The 15,621-nt window shown below is 59.8% G+C and overlaps 2 protein-coding genes across 3 annotated transcripts; one reads left to right on the forward strand and one right to left on the reverse strand.

The window, feature by feature from the left end:
* Positions 1 to 514: 514 nt before the first annotated feature.
* On the forward strand, positions 515 to 7,222 carry ASIC3 (acid sensing ion channel subunit 3). Of its 2 annotated transcripts, XM_007983474.3 has the most exons (12): positions 515 to 1,839; positions 3,042 to 3,919; positions 4,600 to 4,750; positions 4,977 to 5,104; positions 5,253 to 5,442; positions 5,528 to 5,584; positions 5,662 to 5,809; positions 6,279 to 6,370; positions 6,452 to 6,531; positions 6,633 to 6,704; positions 6,883 to 6,941; positions 7,040 to 7,220. In XM_007983474.3, exons 2-12 carry the CDS (start codon positions 3,386 to 3,388, stop codon positions 7,116 to 7,118), a joined length of 1,590 nt encoding a protein of 529 aa, XP_007981665.2. In that variant the 5' UTR covers positions 515 to 1,839; positions 3,042 to 3,385; the 3' UTR covers positions 7,119 to 7,220. The 2 variants fall into 2 exon arrangements, with proteins under 2 accessions (XP_007981665.2, XP_007981664.2); XM_007983473.3 differs by lacking the exon at positions 6,883 to 6,941 and having other exon boundaries at positions 7,040 to 7,222.
* A 1,063-nt stretch (positions 7,223 to 8,285) lies between these two features.
* CDK5 (cyclin dependent kinase 5) lies at positions 8,286 to 12,425 on the reverse strand. The gene is made up of 12 exons (XM_007983477.3): positions 12,291 to 12,425; positions 11,555 to 11,643; positions 11,390 to 11,457; positions 11,218 to 11,278; positions 11,062 to 11,118; positions 10,238 to 10,333; positions 10,017 to 10,091; positions 9,761 to 9,857; positions 9,511 to 9,580; positions 8,880 to 8,940; positions 8,684 to 8,764; positions 8,286 to 8,566 (listed from the first exon to the last, which is right to left on the reverse strand). Exons 1-12 carry the CDS (start codon positions 12,325 to 12,327, stop codon positions 8,480 to 8,482), a joined length of 879 nt encoding a protein of 292 aa, XP_007981668.1. The 5' UTR covers positions 12,328 to 12,425; the 3' UTR covers positions 8,286 to 8,479.
* Between the last annotated feature and the right edge of the window lie 3,196 nt (positions 12,426 to 15,621).

Genomic DNA, 15,621 nt, shown 5'->3' on the forward strand with positions numbered 1-15,621 from the left:
ACCAGCCTCCATCTACACCAAGAACACCCAGCTCTGAAGGAGATGGGAGGGGCCGATGCCCACCTGAAGCTCTCAGCTTCCTGCCCACAATGCTGACAAGTACAGAACTAAATGGAGCAACTACTGCAGAATCCAGTACAGAATTGGTCCAGGAGGGCGCGGCTGTGGACAGGCCAGCGCCCCCCGCAAGTTCTAGGAGGCGCATCTTGAAAGGGGAAGGCAGACATCCCGAGTGACGGGTGCCTGTGGCCCCGAGGCTATGGATGAGGGGGCTACACTTCAGCTGGCTTCTGAGGGGCCTGGAAAGGCACAGAAGTAGGGCCTTGGCTGAACTGGCACCCAGCAGGACTTCGTGTCCCTGCACTGCTGCAGATGCACCAGCCCTCCCCACCTTGGTGCCACTGTCACTTCCTACTGGGATCCTTCCCCCCATCCAGTGACACCCAGGCTGTGGGACCACACGGGGCCCTGCTCCCCTGGGCAGGAGAAGAGGTGGTGCCTGCGGTGCACCTTCACAGCCAGCCAAGTGTACTAGATATATCCTGCGTAAAGAAGGATGGTACCCTCTTTCAGGGGTGTGGTGCAGTGCGCTGATGGAGCAGCTGATGCTGCTGGGAGGCCATCCTGGAAGAGGCAGCAGTGGCTCAAGTTTGTGTGCAGGAGCCAGAGTGGGACCCACAGGCTCTTGTGGGTATGGTTTAGAACTAGATGGTGCTTTGGGGACAAGCCATCCAAAAACCCCAGGCCCACATCCACCCTGATTTGATATCCCACTTCCTGACAGATCAGAGGCTATGTCTCTAGGCAGTGAAGGCTCAGGAGCAGAGCCTGGGGCTGGTTCACAGCTAAACCCCTCCCTAGGGCAGCCCAGAGTAGGGCCTTAGCTTCTGGCGAGTCCACAAGCCCTGCCGGGGCCCTGCTTGTTGGCCTGACCCCTCCCTCACCAGGCAACCAGCCAAGGCGATTTCTGCTTCACCCGCTCAGTCACCAGCCTCAGGCTGCCCAAGATGCCTCTGACACCAGATTTATATCTTCTGGATGGCTTCTCCAAATCCAGCCCTTTGCCCGCCCCCTAGAGAAGCAGTGAAACCTCACAGCTAGTCCAGCTGGAAGAGCTAGATTGCAAGAGCCGTGCCGTCTTCCTAACGTCGCCTCGGCCTTAGCTCCACAGTGGAGAGGGGGAGCCTAGCTGTGCTTGATGGTGAATGCCTGTTTTGAGAGTGTGAGTGGGATCATCTACGGTACAATACTTGCAAAGCACAGCACTGTGGCTCTGGGGAACTGGTACGCCTGTGCTGTAACCATGGTACTCACTCAGTCCTTCCAAAGTGTTTATTAATCAAGCACCTGTCATGTGCCATTGAGCCCACGATGGGGAATGAGGACGGTCCCTTCCCCCATGAAGCTTGTGTCCTGTTGGGAGGACAGACAGGTGGCCCAGCAGTTGCAGCATGGTGTGTGCACACATTTGGTTGGTGGAACCATGTTTCTACCACTCATGGTCAAAAAAAGCCCACCAAAGTCAGCCTGGCGACCTCAGGTGCTTTTTTGGGCAAAGATAGATAGAACAGAAATAAATTTTAGTAAATTAATGGAGATGAGCCGACTTTCCCACAGGTCTACAAGGAATGTCACCTCACTCCCAGATACATGGGGGCAGATGACCATTTAGCCAAATGCAGAGTGTGACACTGATGAGGACTGCCTGGCTCTCCTCCCCAGGTCCAGGGCTTCCTCCCAGAACCTCAGGTGTTCCTGGGCTGGCCCTTGTGGCCCTGAGCTGGGCAGCACCTCATCTCCAGGACCATGGATCAGCACGGTGTCCTCATCCCACTTCAGGTCAGCTGGCACTAGCTTGCACTAGTAACACGGCCTCCTGGAGGTCTCTACCCACCCTCTGGGAGCCTGCCCCCACCCCCAACCCGTTTCCTTCTCCCCTGGATCATTGGAAGCATCTTAGGTCAGATAATACGCTGGCTCTGCCCTCTGCAGGCTCGCTGTCTCACACCAGGGACACAGTGACTCTAGAAAAGCCCCATGCAAAGCAGGCCTGCTCCCACATTACTGGTGGAGGTGCACAATGGCATGACTCCTGTGGGGGAAATTCAGTGTTATCTATCAGATTACCAACCCAGCGGTCTCTTGGCCCAGCAGTCATCCTGGGAGTTCACATCTGTGTGATGATACGGCAGCATTGTTTGTAATGGAAAGACTGGAGACCCCCAGTGCATCAGTGGGGCAGTCATTCAATAAACTGGCATGTGCACATACTGGGTGGTACGCAGCCCTTTGGAAAAATGAAGGTTTTCCAGGTCCTGGCTATAGCAGTGTAAAATGAGAAATCACAGAATACCCATATTGTACCCGGAAGGGTGGCAGGTGGGCATCCGTGGTACCCAGGACGGTGGCAGGTGGGGCACCCATGTTCTACGTGGGGTGGCAGGTGAGCCCATAACCATTGTAGAGGCCAACATCCTCAACAGGAGGGCCTAAGTGTGGGGAGGTAGGCTCTGACTCCCTAGGGAGAGAGGGACACTTAGGAAACAGACGGGCCCTGGAAGTGGGACGTGAAGAGTGCTTTGGCCATCCAGTGTAGGCTGAGATGGTGGCGGCACAGAAAGAAGAGATTCGCCGATGCCAACCTTCCAACCACTTCCCAGTTTGGCCAAGAGCCAGCTCTGGTCTTTGGGAAGGAACAGATGATCCTGGGTGAAGCTAGAGGGAAGGCCGGAGAGGCAAAAGGAGGGAGGAGCTAGGCCAGGGGTCAGCGACCGACCCTCGGGGCCAGTGTACAGGGGCTGCAACTCGGAGCCTAGGGGGCCTCCAAGGCACCTCTAAGCTCAATTTACCCCTGGACTTCCCTCGAGCTCTCCCTGGGATCACTGTGATTTTCTCCTGGCAGCTCTCGTCTTGGACAGCCATGCCCCCCCTCCATGCTGCACTAATGGCTCAGCCTGGGGCCCCAGGGACCTCCCCTACCCCCCCAGACTGCTCTGCCGGCCCCCTTTCCTCCCTCACTGCTGAAACCCAATCCTCTGCAGCAGCGCCGGCTCAGCACCACCTCAGCACCGCTCCGCAGCCCCTGCCTGCCACGGTCAGCTGTGCCCCACCTGGTCTGCTGCGGAGTCCCCAGCCCAGTGTCTAGCCCAGTGGAGCCACCGCCTGTTCCTCAGGAAGGTTGAGTGGGACCTGACCGGCCAGGTTACCTCCTCCAATCCTGTCAGGCTAGTGCCTCCCTGCCTCCCAACCTTGGCTCTCTCCCACCCTCTCCTTTCTTCTCCTTGCCTGGCCCCCTGAATCCTATCTTAGCCCCCTCAGCCCCCTGACTGACCCTCTCTCGCTCCTTCCAAGCCTCTGCAGCTGGCCCCCCTCCTGGGTTCTGGCCATGAAGCCCACCTCAGGCCCAGAGGAGGCCCCGCGGCCGGCCTCCGACATCCGCGTGTTTGCCAGCAACTGCTCGATGCATGGGCTGGGCCACGTCTTCGGACCAGGCAGCCTGAGCCTGCGCCGGGGGATGTGGGCAGCAGCCGTGGTCCTGTCAGTGGCCACCTTCCTCTACCAGGTGGCTGAGAGAGTGCGCTACTACAGGGAGTTCCACCACCAGACTGCCCTGGATGAGCGAGAAAGCCACCGGCTCGTCTTCCCGGCCGTTACCCTGTGCAACATCAACCCGCTGCGCCGCTCGCGCTTAACGCCCAACGACCTGCACTGGGCTGGGTCTGCGCTGCTGGGCCTGGATCCCGCAGAGCACCCCGCCTTCCTGCGCGCCCTGGGCCGACCCCCCGCACCGCCCAGCTTCATGCCCAGTCCCACCTTTGACATGGCGCAACTCTATGCCCGTGCTGGGCACTCCCTGGACGACATGCTGCTGGACTGTCGCTTCCGTGGCGAACCTTGTGGGCCTGAGAACTTCACCACGGTGAGCTGACCTCCCTACCTGTCCTGCCAGGGACCCAGAGAGCCGAGCCGTCCCTGCCCAGCACCCACAATCCCCTAGCCAGCGTAGACTCCCCCAAAGCCAGGGGACTTCTTCCTTCCTACCAGCCACGGACTCCCCACCCCTCAATGCCACTCCGTGCAGCCCAGGAAGCTATCCTCCTTGGGGCTGTCTCTGTTTCCCAGCCCGGGGGGAGCATGTGAGGCCACACTGACCCTGGCTGGCCCTAGGCCTGAGGTCTGGCCCATGGAGGCCCTGCTCCTGGGGCTGGAGGTCCTCCCTGGTGGGACCATTCTGGGACAGAAGACCCCTGTCTCTGCCAGGAGGGGGTCTTGCTTTCCCTCTACCTTTTCAACATACTGCCAGCCCTGGAGGACAGCCACAGGGGCCCGTTTCCTTTCCCCCAGTCTCCAGAGAAACACGGAAAACCTGTAGGCTGTGCCCTGGGCTTTCGTGGGGACTGGCGGGGAGGAGGAGTTGGGTCGATGGGCTCCCAAGAGCGTCCTGCAACATGTACCCACGTGGAGCGTGGGGCTGGGGGCATTGAGATGTGGGCTTCAGTGTTCAAAGAAGAGACGCAAACATACCATGAGGTGGGGAGAGGTCCCATGACCATGTGCTTGCCTGGGGGAGATGGCCATCACCCTGTCTGCCCGCCCCAGGTCTTCACCCGGATGGGAAAGTGCTACACATTTAACTCTGGTGCCGATGGGGCAGAGCTGCTCACCACTACTAGGGGTGGCATGGGCAATGGGCTGGACATCATGCTGGACGTGCAGCAGGAGGAATATCTACCTGTGTGGAGGGACTATGGTAGGGAGCACACGAATGAGGCTGGGGGAGGGCATGGATGGGGTGCAAAAGGCTAGGGGAAGGAGAGGAGGAGAGGAGGCGTCAGGGTGTTCCCCCAGAACCTGTGAAAGGGGCTGGGCTGGTTCATCCCTGTCCTGGGGAGAGGGGGCTGCAGTGAGAGGTCTTGTCTGGTTGGGCAGGAGACCTGACCACAGGGTCTCAGGCCTCATAGGTCCGTCTCCGACAGAGGAGACCCCCTTTGAAGTGGGGATCCGAGTGCAGATCCACAGCCAGGAGGAGCCGCCCATCATCGACCAGCTGGGCTTGGGGGTGTCCCCGGGCTACCAGACCTTTGTTTCTTGCCAGCAGCAGCAGGTACCCTCCCATGTGCCTCTACACCCATTATTCAAGCCCACACCACCACGGGCCCTAAACCCTCAGCTCCTCAGACCTGTCCAGGGGCCTCTCCCCAGCTGACCTCTCACACTCTCTGGGAAGTCTCCTTAACCCTGTCCCCCTACAGCTGAGCTTCCTGCCACCGCCTTGGGGCGACTGCAGTTCAGCATCTCTGAACCCCAACTATGAGCCAGAGCCCTCTGATCCCCTGAGCTCCCCCAGCCCCAGCCCTCCCTATACCCTAATGGGGTGTCGCCTGGCCTGCGAAACCCGCTACGTGGCTCGGAAGTGCGGCTGCCGAATGATGTACATGCCAGGTGAGGGGCTGGGGTCTTCGTCCCATGGTGGGCAGGGCCCAGAGAGCTGGGGCTGCTCCTGAAGCCATCTCCCCCGCACCCGCAGGCGACGCGCCAGTGTGCAGCCCCCAGCAGTACAAGAACTGTGCCCACCCGGCCATAGGTAAGGGCAAGGCTCCCCCACCTCCCATCCGCCCCGCTCCACCCAGCTGGCAACTGACGCGGCCGGGTGGCCCGCAGATGCCATGCTTCGCAAGGACTCATGCGCCTGCCCCAACCCGTGCGCCAGCACGCGCTACGCCAAGGAGCTCTCCATGGTGCGGATCCCGAGCCGCGCCGCCGCGCGCTTCCTGGCCCGGAAGCTCAACCGCAGCGAGGCCTACATCGCGTGAGCTGTGCGGGGCGGGCGGGCTCCTCCGAGCCGGGGGCTCCCGACGGGGCGGAGCGGGGCAAGCCGGAGCTCTCGTGCGCACAGCCCGGGCGGAGGCAGCCTCCGCAGCCTCACTGGCTCTGGGGCTCCGTGCTGGTTGCTTAACCTTTCTGCCCCCCGGGGGATGCTGACGCCCCCTCCCAGGGACGTTTTTTTCCTTTCCTTTTTTAATCTTTACTTTTAAAAAATGGAGACGGCAGGGGATGGGGGGAGGGGGTCTCGCTATATTGCCCAGGCTGGTCTCAAACTCCTGGCCTCAAGATCCTCCCTCCTCATCCTCCCAAAGTGCTGGGAGTACAGGTGTAAGCCACCGTGCCTGGCCCCTCCCAGGGTTCTTGAAAGGAGTGGGAGAACCCACAGCTGCTTCTTGCCAGCAGTGGGCACCAGGCGGTGGCCAATACACATTTGAGGCCTTTCTTGTCCTCAGGGAGAACGTGCTGGCCCTGGACATCTTCTTCGAGGCCCTCAACTATGAGACCGTGGAACAGAAGAAGGCCTATGAGATGTCGGAGCTGCTTGGTGTGTGTACAGGGCCCCGAGGGCTGGGGAGGTGTGGGCAGGCAGGTGGCTGTGAGTTGAAGGGTGACCCTGTCTCCACAGGCGACATTGGGGGCCAGATGGGGCTGTTCATCGGGGCCAGCCTGCTCACCATCCTCGAGATCCTAGACTACCTCTGTGAGGTGGGCCAGGGCCCCCACTGCAGGGGTGGGAGGTGGGAATCAGGGCCCCTAGGATGAGGGGGAAGGCATACACTGCCACCTCCCATCCTGCTTGCCTCCAGGTGTTCCGAGACAAGGTCCTGGGATATTTCTGGAACCGAAGGCACTCCCAAAGGCATTCCAGCACCAATCTGGTAACAGCCCCTCTTCTGGAGCCCCTGCCAGCTCCAAGGGTTCTAGGCCCCACCCCTGAAGCCTAGAACACCATCCCACCCCAGCTGAGGAGAAACAGGCAGGAGGGTGTGCAGTGACCTTGACTGGTCCCTGGGAGGAGGACCACTTCCCACCTCTGACCCTCTCCTCCTCCCACAGCTTCAGGAAGGGCTGGGCAGCCATCGAACCCAAGTTCCCCACCTCAGCCTGGGCCCCAGGTAACACATAGTGGCCCCCTAAAATCAAGGGAGGGCAGGGACAGGTGCAGGGCAGTGGGTGTGCTGGTTCCCACCCAGCCCTCTGCTCTGTTCCGAAGACCTCCCACCCCTCCTTGTGCTGTCACCAAGACTCTCTCCGCCTCCCACCGCACCTGCTACCTTGTCACACGGCTCTAGGCCTGCTGTCTGTGTCCTCGGAGCCCCACCCTGACATCCTGGACATGCCTGGCCTGCACGTAGCTTTTCCATCTTCACCCCAAATAAAGTCCTAATGCATCAGCCTCAGGTGTTTCTCTTACAGGGCAGAGACTGGCCAAGCCAAGGTCAGCCCAACTCAGGCATCGGAAGTCCTCTGCCAGCCATCATCCAGCGGGAGGTGGCTTCTGAAATGTGGAGTGGGGCCCAGGAACCCCCATGAATCTCTAGGGAAGAATGGTAGCAAGAGGTTATCGGTCCTTTGCAGCTCAGTGGGAGTGAGTTTAGCCGACTGACATCTTAGAGAGAAGGGAGGACGGGTATCTTCCAAGCCCAGGCTTAGGTGTGAGCACAGAATCACAGTCAGCAATAAAGGTATAACTGGAAGAGAGCTCTGCCCAGAGCCCAGCAAGAAGAGGCAGCGAGAAGACAGGGAGTGACTCCACTTTCAAGAACGCCTGTGTCCTGCCTTATATCCTCACTCCTTTCCCACATTTGGGACCAAGCGTGGCACACAGCCTGTCTCCATACCAACAAGCTCTGTCTCCCCAGCCTCCCCACAAGAGCTAAAGGCCTAAGGCTTGAGACGGTGGGGGTGGGGGTGGGGGTTGGGGGAGCTCTCCCTTCCCCTTCCTGCCAGTAAGGACACACCAGGCCCCAGCCACAGGCCCAACTTCCCTCTCTTTCACTGTACCCCAAACATTGGGAAACTGACAAATAGGGAGTGGGAAGGGGTGTTCCTGATGGAACCATATCTTTCGGGCTCTCCTGTGTCAGCCTGCAGGCCTGGGTATGGGGGGATGATGAGGGAAGGGACAAGAGGATCCACCTGAGATATGGAGAACCACAAGGAGAGGCCCAGCCCTTTCCTCCCCACCCTGGCAGGGAGCCCATTCCTGCTCTTAGACACTGGCCCCCTCACCCCAAGGGACCATGTCAGGCGCTCCTGGGCAGAGGGAGGGAAGGTGGGAAGAAGGGGTGTGCAGTGACAGTGCTGCCCTGTCCCAGGGGTGAGGGGTGAGGGTCATGGCCTCTTAAAGTAGAAGAGCAAGGTGCGCCAGAAGCAGGGTTGCGGCCAGCAGTAACAGAGCAGAGACCCCTCCAGCTCATGGCCCCTGTAGAGCCACTTGACCACCACATCAGACAGACTGTGGGAAAGGAGCCAATTTATGAAATTAAATAAAGTCCACAAAGGGAGTGAGAAACTTAGGCTCAGGCAACCCACCCCAGCTGGGCCCAGCACAGCTGGAGCACAGCACACGGGGCACCCCCACCATCTTGCCCCTCCCAAGAGGGGGCTTAAATAGGCCAGGCCCCAGCCTGGAGGCCGGGGATCCTGGGGCCTAGGGCGGGCAGAAGTCAGAGAAGTAGGGGTGCTGCAGGGCCTCTTCTGCTGAGATACGCTGGACAGGGTTACACTTCAGAAGGTTCTGGAGATGGGGGAAAGGAGGCGGCAGGTTCAGGACAGGTCACTGCCCAGAGCCCTGCCTTCCTGTAGTCCCCTCTGGGCAAGTGTCCTGACCCACCCTCTACCCCAAGTCACCTACCTGCAGCAGGTCCCTCCCCGTGGCATTGAGTTTGGGCACAACGTTCACCAGGGATGTTGTGGCCGGGTACATCGGGTAGGGCTGTGGAGAGGCAGGGAGGGTCAGACTAGAGGTAGGGGGAGGGGGGTGGAGGCTGCTAGGAATGTGAAACAAGAGTGACCTTGATGAACCATGACTCCCCAATTCCCCATCACACCTTATAGTCTGGCAGCTTCGTCATAGAGGGCCACTGCTCCTCGGTGGGCGTCCCCAGCAGCGTGTCCACGGAGTCAAGGATCACTTGGGAAAGGGCCAGAGCTGCATCTTCAGGGGCAGGGTGAGGGCCTCTTCCCCTCCCAGGGAGGATTCCTCATACCCACCACCTACTTCTCTCACCTTCCCTTTACCCTCTGGCTTGAGCTTGACAGAAGCAACCCCGGGCAAGTCACTCGTACATCCAACCACGTTTCCCATGACAATCACTAACTAGTCTAACCCACATGCTGCTGTCCTAGTCCTAATGAACTGGTCCTTGCCCTGCTCCCACAAAATGTGTCCTGCTGTCTTTGGCTCCTTCATCCTGGCATCTATCTCTCACCTGGAGGGACACCCTCTTGGCTTTGCCCCCTAGGGCACACTGCCTGTCTCCAAGCCATACCTTCTCCAGTGTGCATCTGCACTGTGACAATCAGGGTGTCCAGCACCTCTGCTGTCTCCCATTGTCCTCAGGAGAAGCCCTACAGACCCCATCACCCCACCCCACACCATCACTGCCCTCACCCACTGCGCTCAAAACTCCATGGGCTGTCCCCTCCCAGAGGGCTCAAGGCAGAGGAAGGCAAGGATATCGGAAGATCCTCTTCAACTGGTCATCAACATCATTGCCGGGAAAAAGAGGCCGCCCAGCATTGGCCAGCTCTGGGGGACAGACAGGGGGCTAAGACATGAGATGTGAAGGACCCCTCACTCTGAGGTACCCCCTGACCTTCCAGCCCCAGTCCCAGGGCCTCCCTCCCTTCCCCTAGAGGGAACCCTCCAGACCCTATTTGTCAACCCAAATGGGAAAGAAGGTGCCTCTGCAGTGCCCCAGCACGTCACCTGCAAAGATGCAGCCGGCTGACCACATGTCGATGGACGTGGAGTACAGCTTGGCCCCAAAGAGGACATCCGGTGGGCGGTACCACAGTGTGACCACCTGGAGGAGACCGCCCCCCGACAGGGGACTCCCACTTAGAGGGCTGGGGAGGAGGTTTGAGGAGGAGGCTCAGAGAGGAGAGGAAAATAGTGTTTTGGGTCCTGGGGTTGGAGCTGAGGGACTCCCTCCCCCAATCCCATATCCCATCTCCTAGCTCACCTCAGCTGAGTAACAGCGGACAGGGATCCCAAAGGCTCGAGCCAGGCCGAAATCAGCCAATTTCAGCTCCCCATTCTGAGGGGAATGGGAAGGGGACATGGAAAAGGGCCTTTAAGCAGCCTTGGGACAGCACAGACTCCATCCTCCCAGTCCTCTTCCCTCCGGGCTCACCACGCCCTGGCCCCAGGCTTCCCACTCCCCACCTTCTTCCCAAGAAGTACCCTGTTTATTAGCAGGTTCTGGGGCTTCAGGTCCCTGTGTAGCACATTGCGGCTATGACAGAATCCCAGGCCTTTCAGTAGCTGGAAGAGGAAGGACTGGGAGGAGAGCAGGCGAAGGGAGTCAGACGCCCTGAACATGCAACTGTGCCCAGCAACGGGTTGGCTCCTCTCCTCACTCTGTGCTTCACTCTACCCCACCCACCTTTCAGCACTTGGTTCAGAGTGACACCATTCATTCGCCATTCAGAACCTGCTTTATACTGTACTAGGCATTAGAGGGACAAGAGTGAAGAAACTGGCCCTGGTCCCCATCTTCCTGGACCATATAGCCTAATGGGCCTTGCCAGGTGGATCCTAGATCCCACCTAGATCCTAGCCCATGCTGATCTTCCCTTCTGGCCGCATCTGAGTATGCACACGATACTACAGCACATAAATATCATGCTGTAGTATCATTCAGGACTGGCTCCCCTGGAACCTGGACCAAGGCATTTGGTCTTGGGCCTAGAAGAGCACTTGGCACACAGTGAAGCATTCAGTAAGTATGTATTGAATGAATGAGTGTGTCTCCTTGAACGTCATTTTCTCATCTCTGAGTATAAATACTATCACTGACGTCAGAGTGCCATTGTGCAGGTCAAAGACGACCACGTGAAAATGTTTGCTAAGACTGGAGGCTCCTAGAGGGCAGAATCAGGGTTTTCTCATTCTCTGACACCCCAGAGCGTCCCTGTTCAGGGCCCAAAGTTAGAGCCCAAGGAGTGCTTACACTGAATGCAGACTCTGACCCCAGTCTGAGGGGCCCCCAACACCACTCTCCTCACCTTTACAATCTCAGGATCAAGGTCACCATTGCAACTGTCAAAATACTTCTTCAGGTCCTGAAAAGGGATATGAGTGGGGTAATGGGACAGAGTTTAACCTCAGTCTGGGCCCCTATACCTTCCCAAGGCTACTGTCCCCCAAACCCCGCCTTTCACCTGGTCACAGAATTCAAAAACCAAAGTCAGCTTCTTGTCACTGTGCAGGACATCATGAAGCCTAGGGCAAAAGAAGGGCTCAGCCATGCAGGTCCGCCTGACAGACGTCCAGTGTCAGCCCCCGCCTCCCCCAGGCGGCCACACCGGCAAGGAGCACCCGCCTCCCGCACACCTGACGATGTTCTTGTGCTTCAGCTCCTTGAGTAGGCAGATCTCCCGGAGGGCAGAACTCGGCACACCCTGCATATGTGAGGGGGCCGGGTGGGCAGCAGTCAGATCCCACCCAGCCCAGGCCCTCAACCCCCTCTCCAGGCCCTATCTCAGTCCCCAGTCCTACCTCATCATCGTCATCCAGCCTCACCCGTTTCAGAGCCACGATCTCATGAGTCTCCCGGTTTTTGGCCTTGAACACTGTTCCGTAGGTGCCTAGGGGAAGGAGGTCAGGGGTCAGGGGGAGGATGCGGCACTCTTCCCTAAGCCAGGAAATGCCTCCCGGGAGGTGAAGGCAGCGTCTGAATATGCAAAGAAAGGGATTCAGGGTGAAGGTAGGTGGGTGAGCTTTGTGAGTGAGGATGTGGCAGGTGAGGAGGGAGGAGAAGGTGCCCGCGGAGGCTCCAGGGGCTCAGCAGGAGGGGCGAGTGCGGCTGCCAGGGCAAGGATGTCTAAAATGAAGGCGGTGCTCCGGAAGGGTCTGGAAATGGTGAGGAGGGGCCTGGGAGAGGACTGAGGGGCTGCAGAAATATTGAGGTTGGAGGTCTGCAGCAAGAACCGAGGCTGGGGCTCGGGGTGAGGTTGTCCAAGTGGTGCTGAGGCTGGGGTGAGAAATTCAGGAAGTGTCGCGGTTGGGAGGTCGGGTCTACTGGGAAGGCTAATGTTGGAGTGAGAGCCTGCGGGAAATGCTAACACGGGGAAGACTGGTGTCTGTACGGAGTGCTGAGCTCGGGGGCCAGTGCTGCAGCCGCTGCTGAGGTCGGAGCCTGTAGGTATTGCTGACGGTAAGGGAGCCAGGGCTGCAAGGAATGCCGAAGGATCTGCAGAGGAGCTCTTACAGGAACATCTCGAGATTCCATTACCTTCCCCAATCTTTTCCAGTTTCTCGTATTTCTGCATCGCGGCGGCCGCGGGGACCCCTGCGGGCCCTCGGTTTTAAGACTCTGGCCCCGGCGTTGCAGAGGAGGCGGCACCCGAGCCTCCAGCCCCGCCCCGCCTCGCCGCGCAGTACCTTCTGGGGCTTGTAGTCCTAAGACAACAAGGTCTCCCCGCAGTGCCCGAGACCGAGGACAAGAAGACTACAACCCCCAGCCGTCTGCGCTCACGCTCTCTGCAGCACTCGACTCCAGGGCTCCGGTTCCACCGCGGAGGCAAAACCCTGGACTTCAAGTCCCAGGGAGCAACGCGTGTCCGTTTTCCGGGCGCCCCGCCGCGGCGCCGCGGTTCCCAGTGTGCCCCGCTGTTGTTATTCATTTTATGTGCTCCCAGCCTTCTTGAAAAGGGCCGCTCCGGGACTACGCGTTCCAGAATGCAGCGGGGATGGGGGCGGAGCTCTCGGTTAGAGGTTTGGGGTTTGGCGGCCTAGATCCCGAGCCTTGGCGGCCCAGCTCTGACCTGGTTGGTGGCATCGAGTTCCCAACGGCCTCTTGACGACCTCAGCACGGGTTTCCTCCACCTCTCCCCAAGCCACCTAGTGACACCAGGATTCACTGGGGAATGCATGTGAGCGATGATGACCTCACAGGGAACAGCTGACCGCAGGGCTGGGAAGAGAACAGCTGTGCCCCTTTGAGGCTGGATTTTAGTGGAGGGACACACGCCAAAGACCCCTCTCTCGGCTGGGCCCCGTTTGTTGTCTCGGAGCCCACCCAACTCCAGCCGCTGAACTCTGACATGCTGAGAAAAGCTGGGTGGAGCCCTGGAGGTCCCCCCAGACCCCAGTCTCCCGAACAGGGCTCACTGGAGTCAGCCAGGGTGTGGCCGGCAGGTTGGTTAACCCCCTCCACAGACAAGACCACAGACCGATGCTCAACTTGCAGCAGCCTCTACCTCATCCCTTAAAGGAGTTGATTATAGATTCCCTTGCGCTGCCTCTCTAATTGTCTCATGATTGCATTCTTGAGGGCTACGGACCGAGGGAAAAGGATCCCAAACAGCACTCCTCAGCACCGGAACCAGTTACTGCCAAACACGTGTTAATTAACTCGTTTCTATCTGAATGCTTTTGCATACACAAGAGAAAAGAAGCGAAAAGTACATTCCTTATCTGGAAGACTTTGTGATTTCGTTGGGCAAACAAGAACTACACACAGGTCTTGAATGATAAGTGATGACTATGACTAGGGTTCGATTCAGTGTGGAGGTTCCATTCAAGAGGAAGTAGGCCACCATAGCGAATCTCTGCCCCTCTCAGGAAGTGGGGAGCCCCTAACAAGTTGCCCTCTCCCAGATCAGCTCAGGGTACTGGGCAGCCAGCCTCCAGCCGCTGTCACCCTTCTCACCTGCTCGCCACCGTCCCTCAGGGGCTTTCTTGGAGGCACGGGGGTTATGGGGGGGGGGCCGCAAGAGAATCTCAATCCCGATACGTTTATGTTTCGACTTCTCCGAATTTCCTTGGGCCTGCGTTTTACTGCCTGGGATCCGTAGCGTGAGGCGGGCTCCTTTCCACCCAGAGGTGCCGTAATGGAGCCAAGAGACGGCATCCTCGGGGCTTCCAAGCCCGGAGTGGGGAAGCTTGGGGCAGAGGGACGGCGGGGGCGGCCCCTGGTGCCGGGCTGTGCCTGGAAGCGCGCCCCCGCCCCGGCCCCCGCTCCCGCCTCCCCACCCGCGGCGGCGGGACCGCGCACGGTGCGCCGGGGGGCGCGCACGCAGGGGGCTGGCCTGCCCGTGGCGCGGGGGAAAGTTGAGTTGGGAGAAGTTGGGAGCGGCGGGGGCGCGCCCCGGGGTGGGCACGGGGCAGTCGTCGGGAGCGCGCGAGGGTGCCGGAGGACTGGGAAAGACCCCGAGACCCCCGGGGCACGAAGTCCAGAGCGAGCGGGTAAGCGGAGAGGCGGTGGCGGGGGAGGGCCAGGGCCGCGGAGGGAGGAAGGGAGGGGGAAGGAGAGGGGGGAACTCGGGACTCGAGCAGGGAGGGAGTGGAAGTGGAGGAAAGGGCGGAGACTGGGGCGCGGGGAACCGCGGTCTTGGGGAGAAGGATGAGGAGGCGGATGGAGTGCTGGTCGGAGGCGAGCATTCCGGGGTCCCTTTCTCAGAGTTCCCTAAAGTCATGGTGCCGCGCCCCCTGCCACCAGGAGTGGGTAGTCTCCCTGAGGAGCCGCCGGCCCTCCCACTCCCCGGCTGGCTCCAGACCACCCCTCCCCTCTGGCCACCCCTCATAGTCCTTCAGTCCCGTCCGGGGCGCCCAGACTGGGGGTTGCCCGGGGCCTCCATCCCCAGTCTGCGGGTTGGGAGGCGAAGCCAGGAAAGGCGGGTGGCGGGTAAGGTCGGGGCAAGGGGTCAGGCAGAAGAGGGAGCAGCTGGGTGGGGATGGGAACGACGAGCCCGGAGAGTTGGACCTGACTCCCGGGGTCGGTTTGTCTAGGCGGGGAGTTCTGTGCTGGGTGTGAGAGACGGCACTGCCTGAAATCCAGGGTCTACTTTATCCCGCTTCGTTTCCCCTGCCAGTCCCACATGGAAGAGCTGTGGAATTTACGAGTTCACTTGGGGGGTGGTTAATGCCCAAGTGGGGGTCCGAGATGCTAATCCTTTGGGCAAGGGGAGAGATGCTAATCCTCTGGGCCGGTCGGGGCTGGTCCGAGGAATGTGCCCCTACCCGGATTATCGGCACCGATGCTCTGGACAGAAGCTGCTTTGTGTTCTGGGACAGCGGGGGAGGGGGTACAGAAGAGTGTGGAGGAGCGCGTTAAGGGCACGGCCTGAGGTGGGAGTGGGCGCCTGCAGGTGCTCAGGGCGGACTCTTCCCACACCCTTCCCAGACTGGGTGCCCTCAGGCTCACCCACACCGCCCGCCCTGGCTGAAGGCCTGCTGAGGGGGAGGGGAAGACCGTAGTTAGCCGAATTGGAGTGTTTGCCAAGAATGTGTTGCCAGGCTCCCCATCCTGGGTGAGCCCCCCGCCCCGACCTATATTGTTTGACCCTACACTGACTTGTCTTACTCCTGAGTCGGGCACCCCTAGTCCCCAGCAACACACTGGGAGCATCGGTACCATCACTTTTTGCCAGTCTTGGGTGTCCCCTGTGCTGACTAGGAATAGGCCCCCTATTTGCAGGGATTGGGCTCCCTCCTGCAGCTCCTTCTCTGCCCCCACCACACAGTGTCCTCCCCAGACTCCCTACAGTCACAGTCAGGAGGGTGGCAGCGCTGCCACTCAGATTTTCCTGGCTCCAGGCTCTGGAGGGGCGGGATCCAGACCG

The sequence above is a fragment of the Chlorocebus sabaeus genome, chromosome 21, assembly GCF_047675955.1.
Source record: "Chlorocebus sabaeus isolate Y175 chromosome 21, mChlSab1.0.hap1, whole genome shotgun sequence".
Classification (NCBI taxonomy): Eukaryota; Metazoa; Chordata; class Mammalia; order Primates; family Cercopithecidae; genus Chlorocebus; species Chlorocebus sabaeus.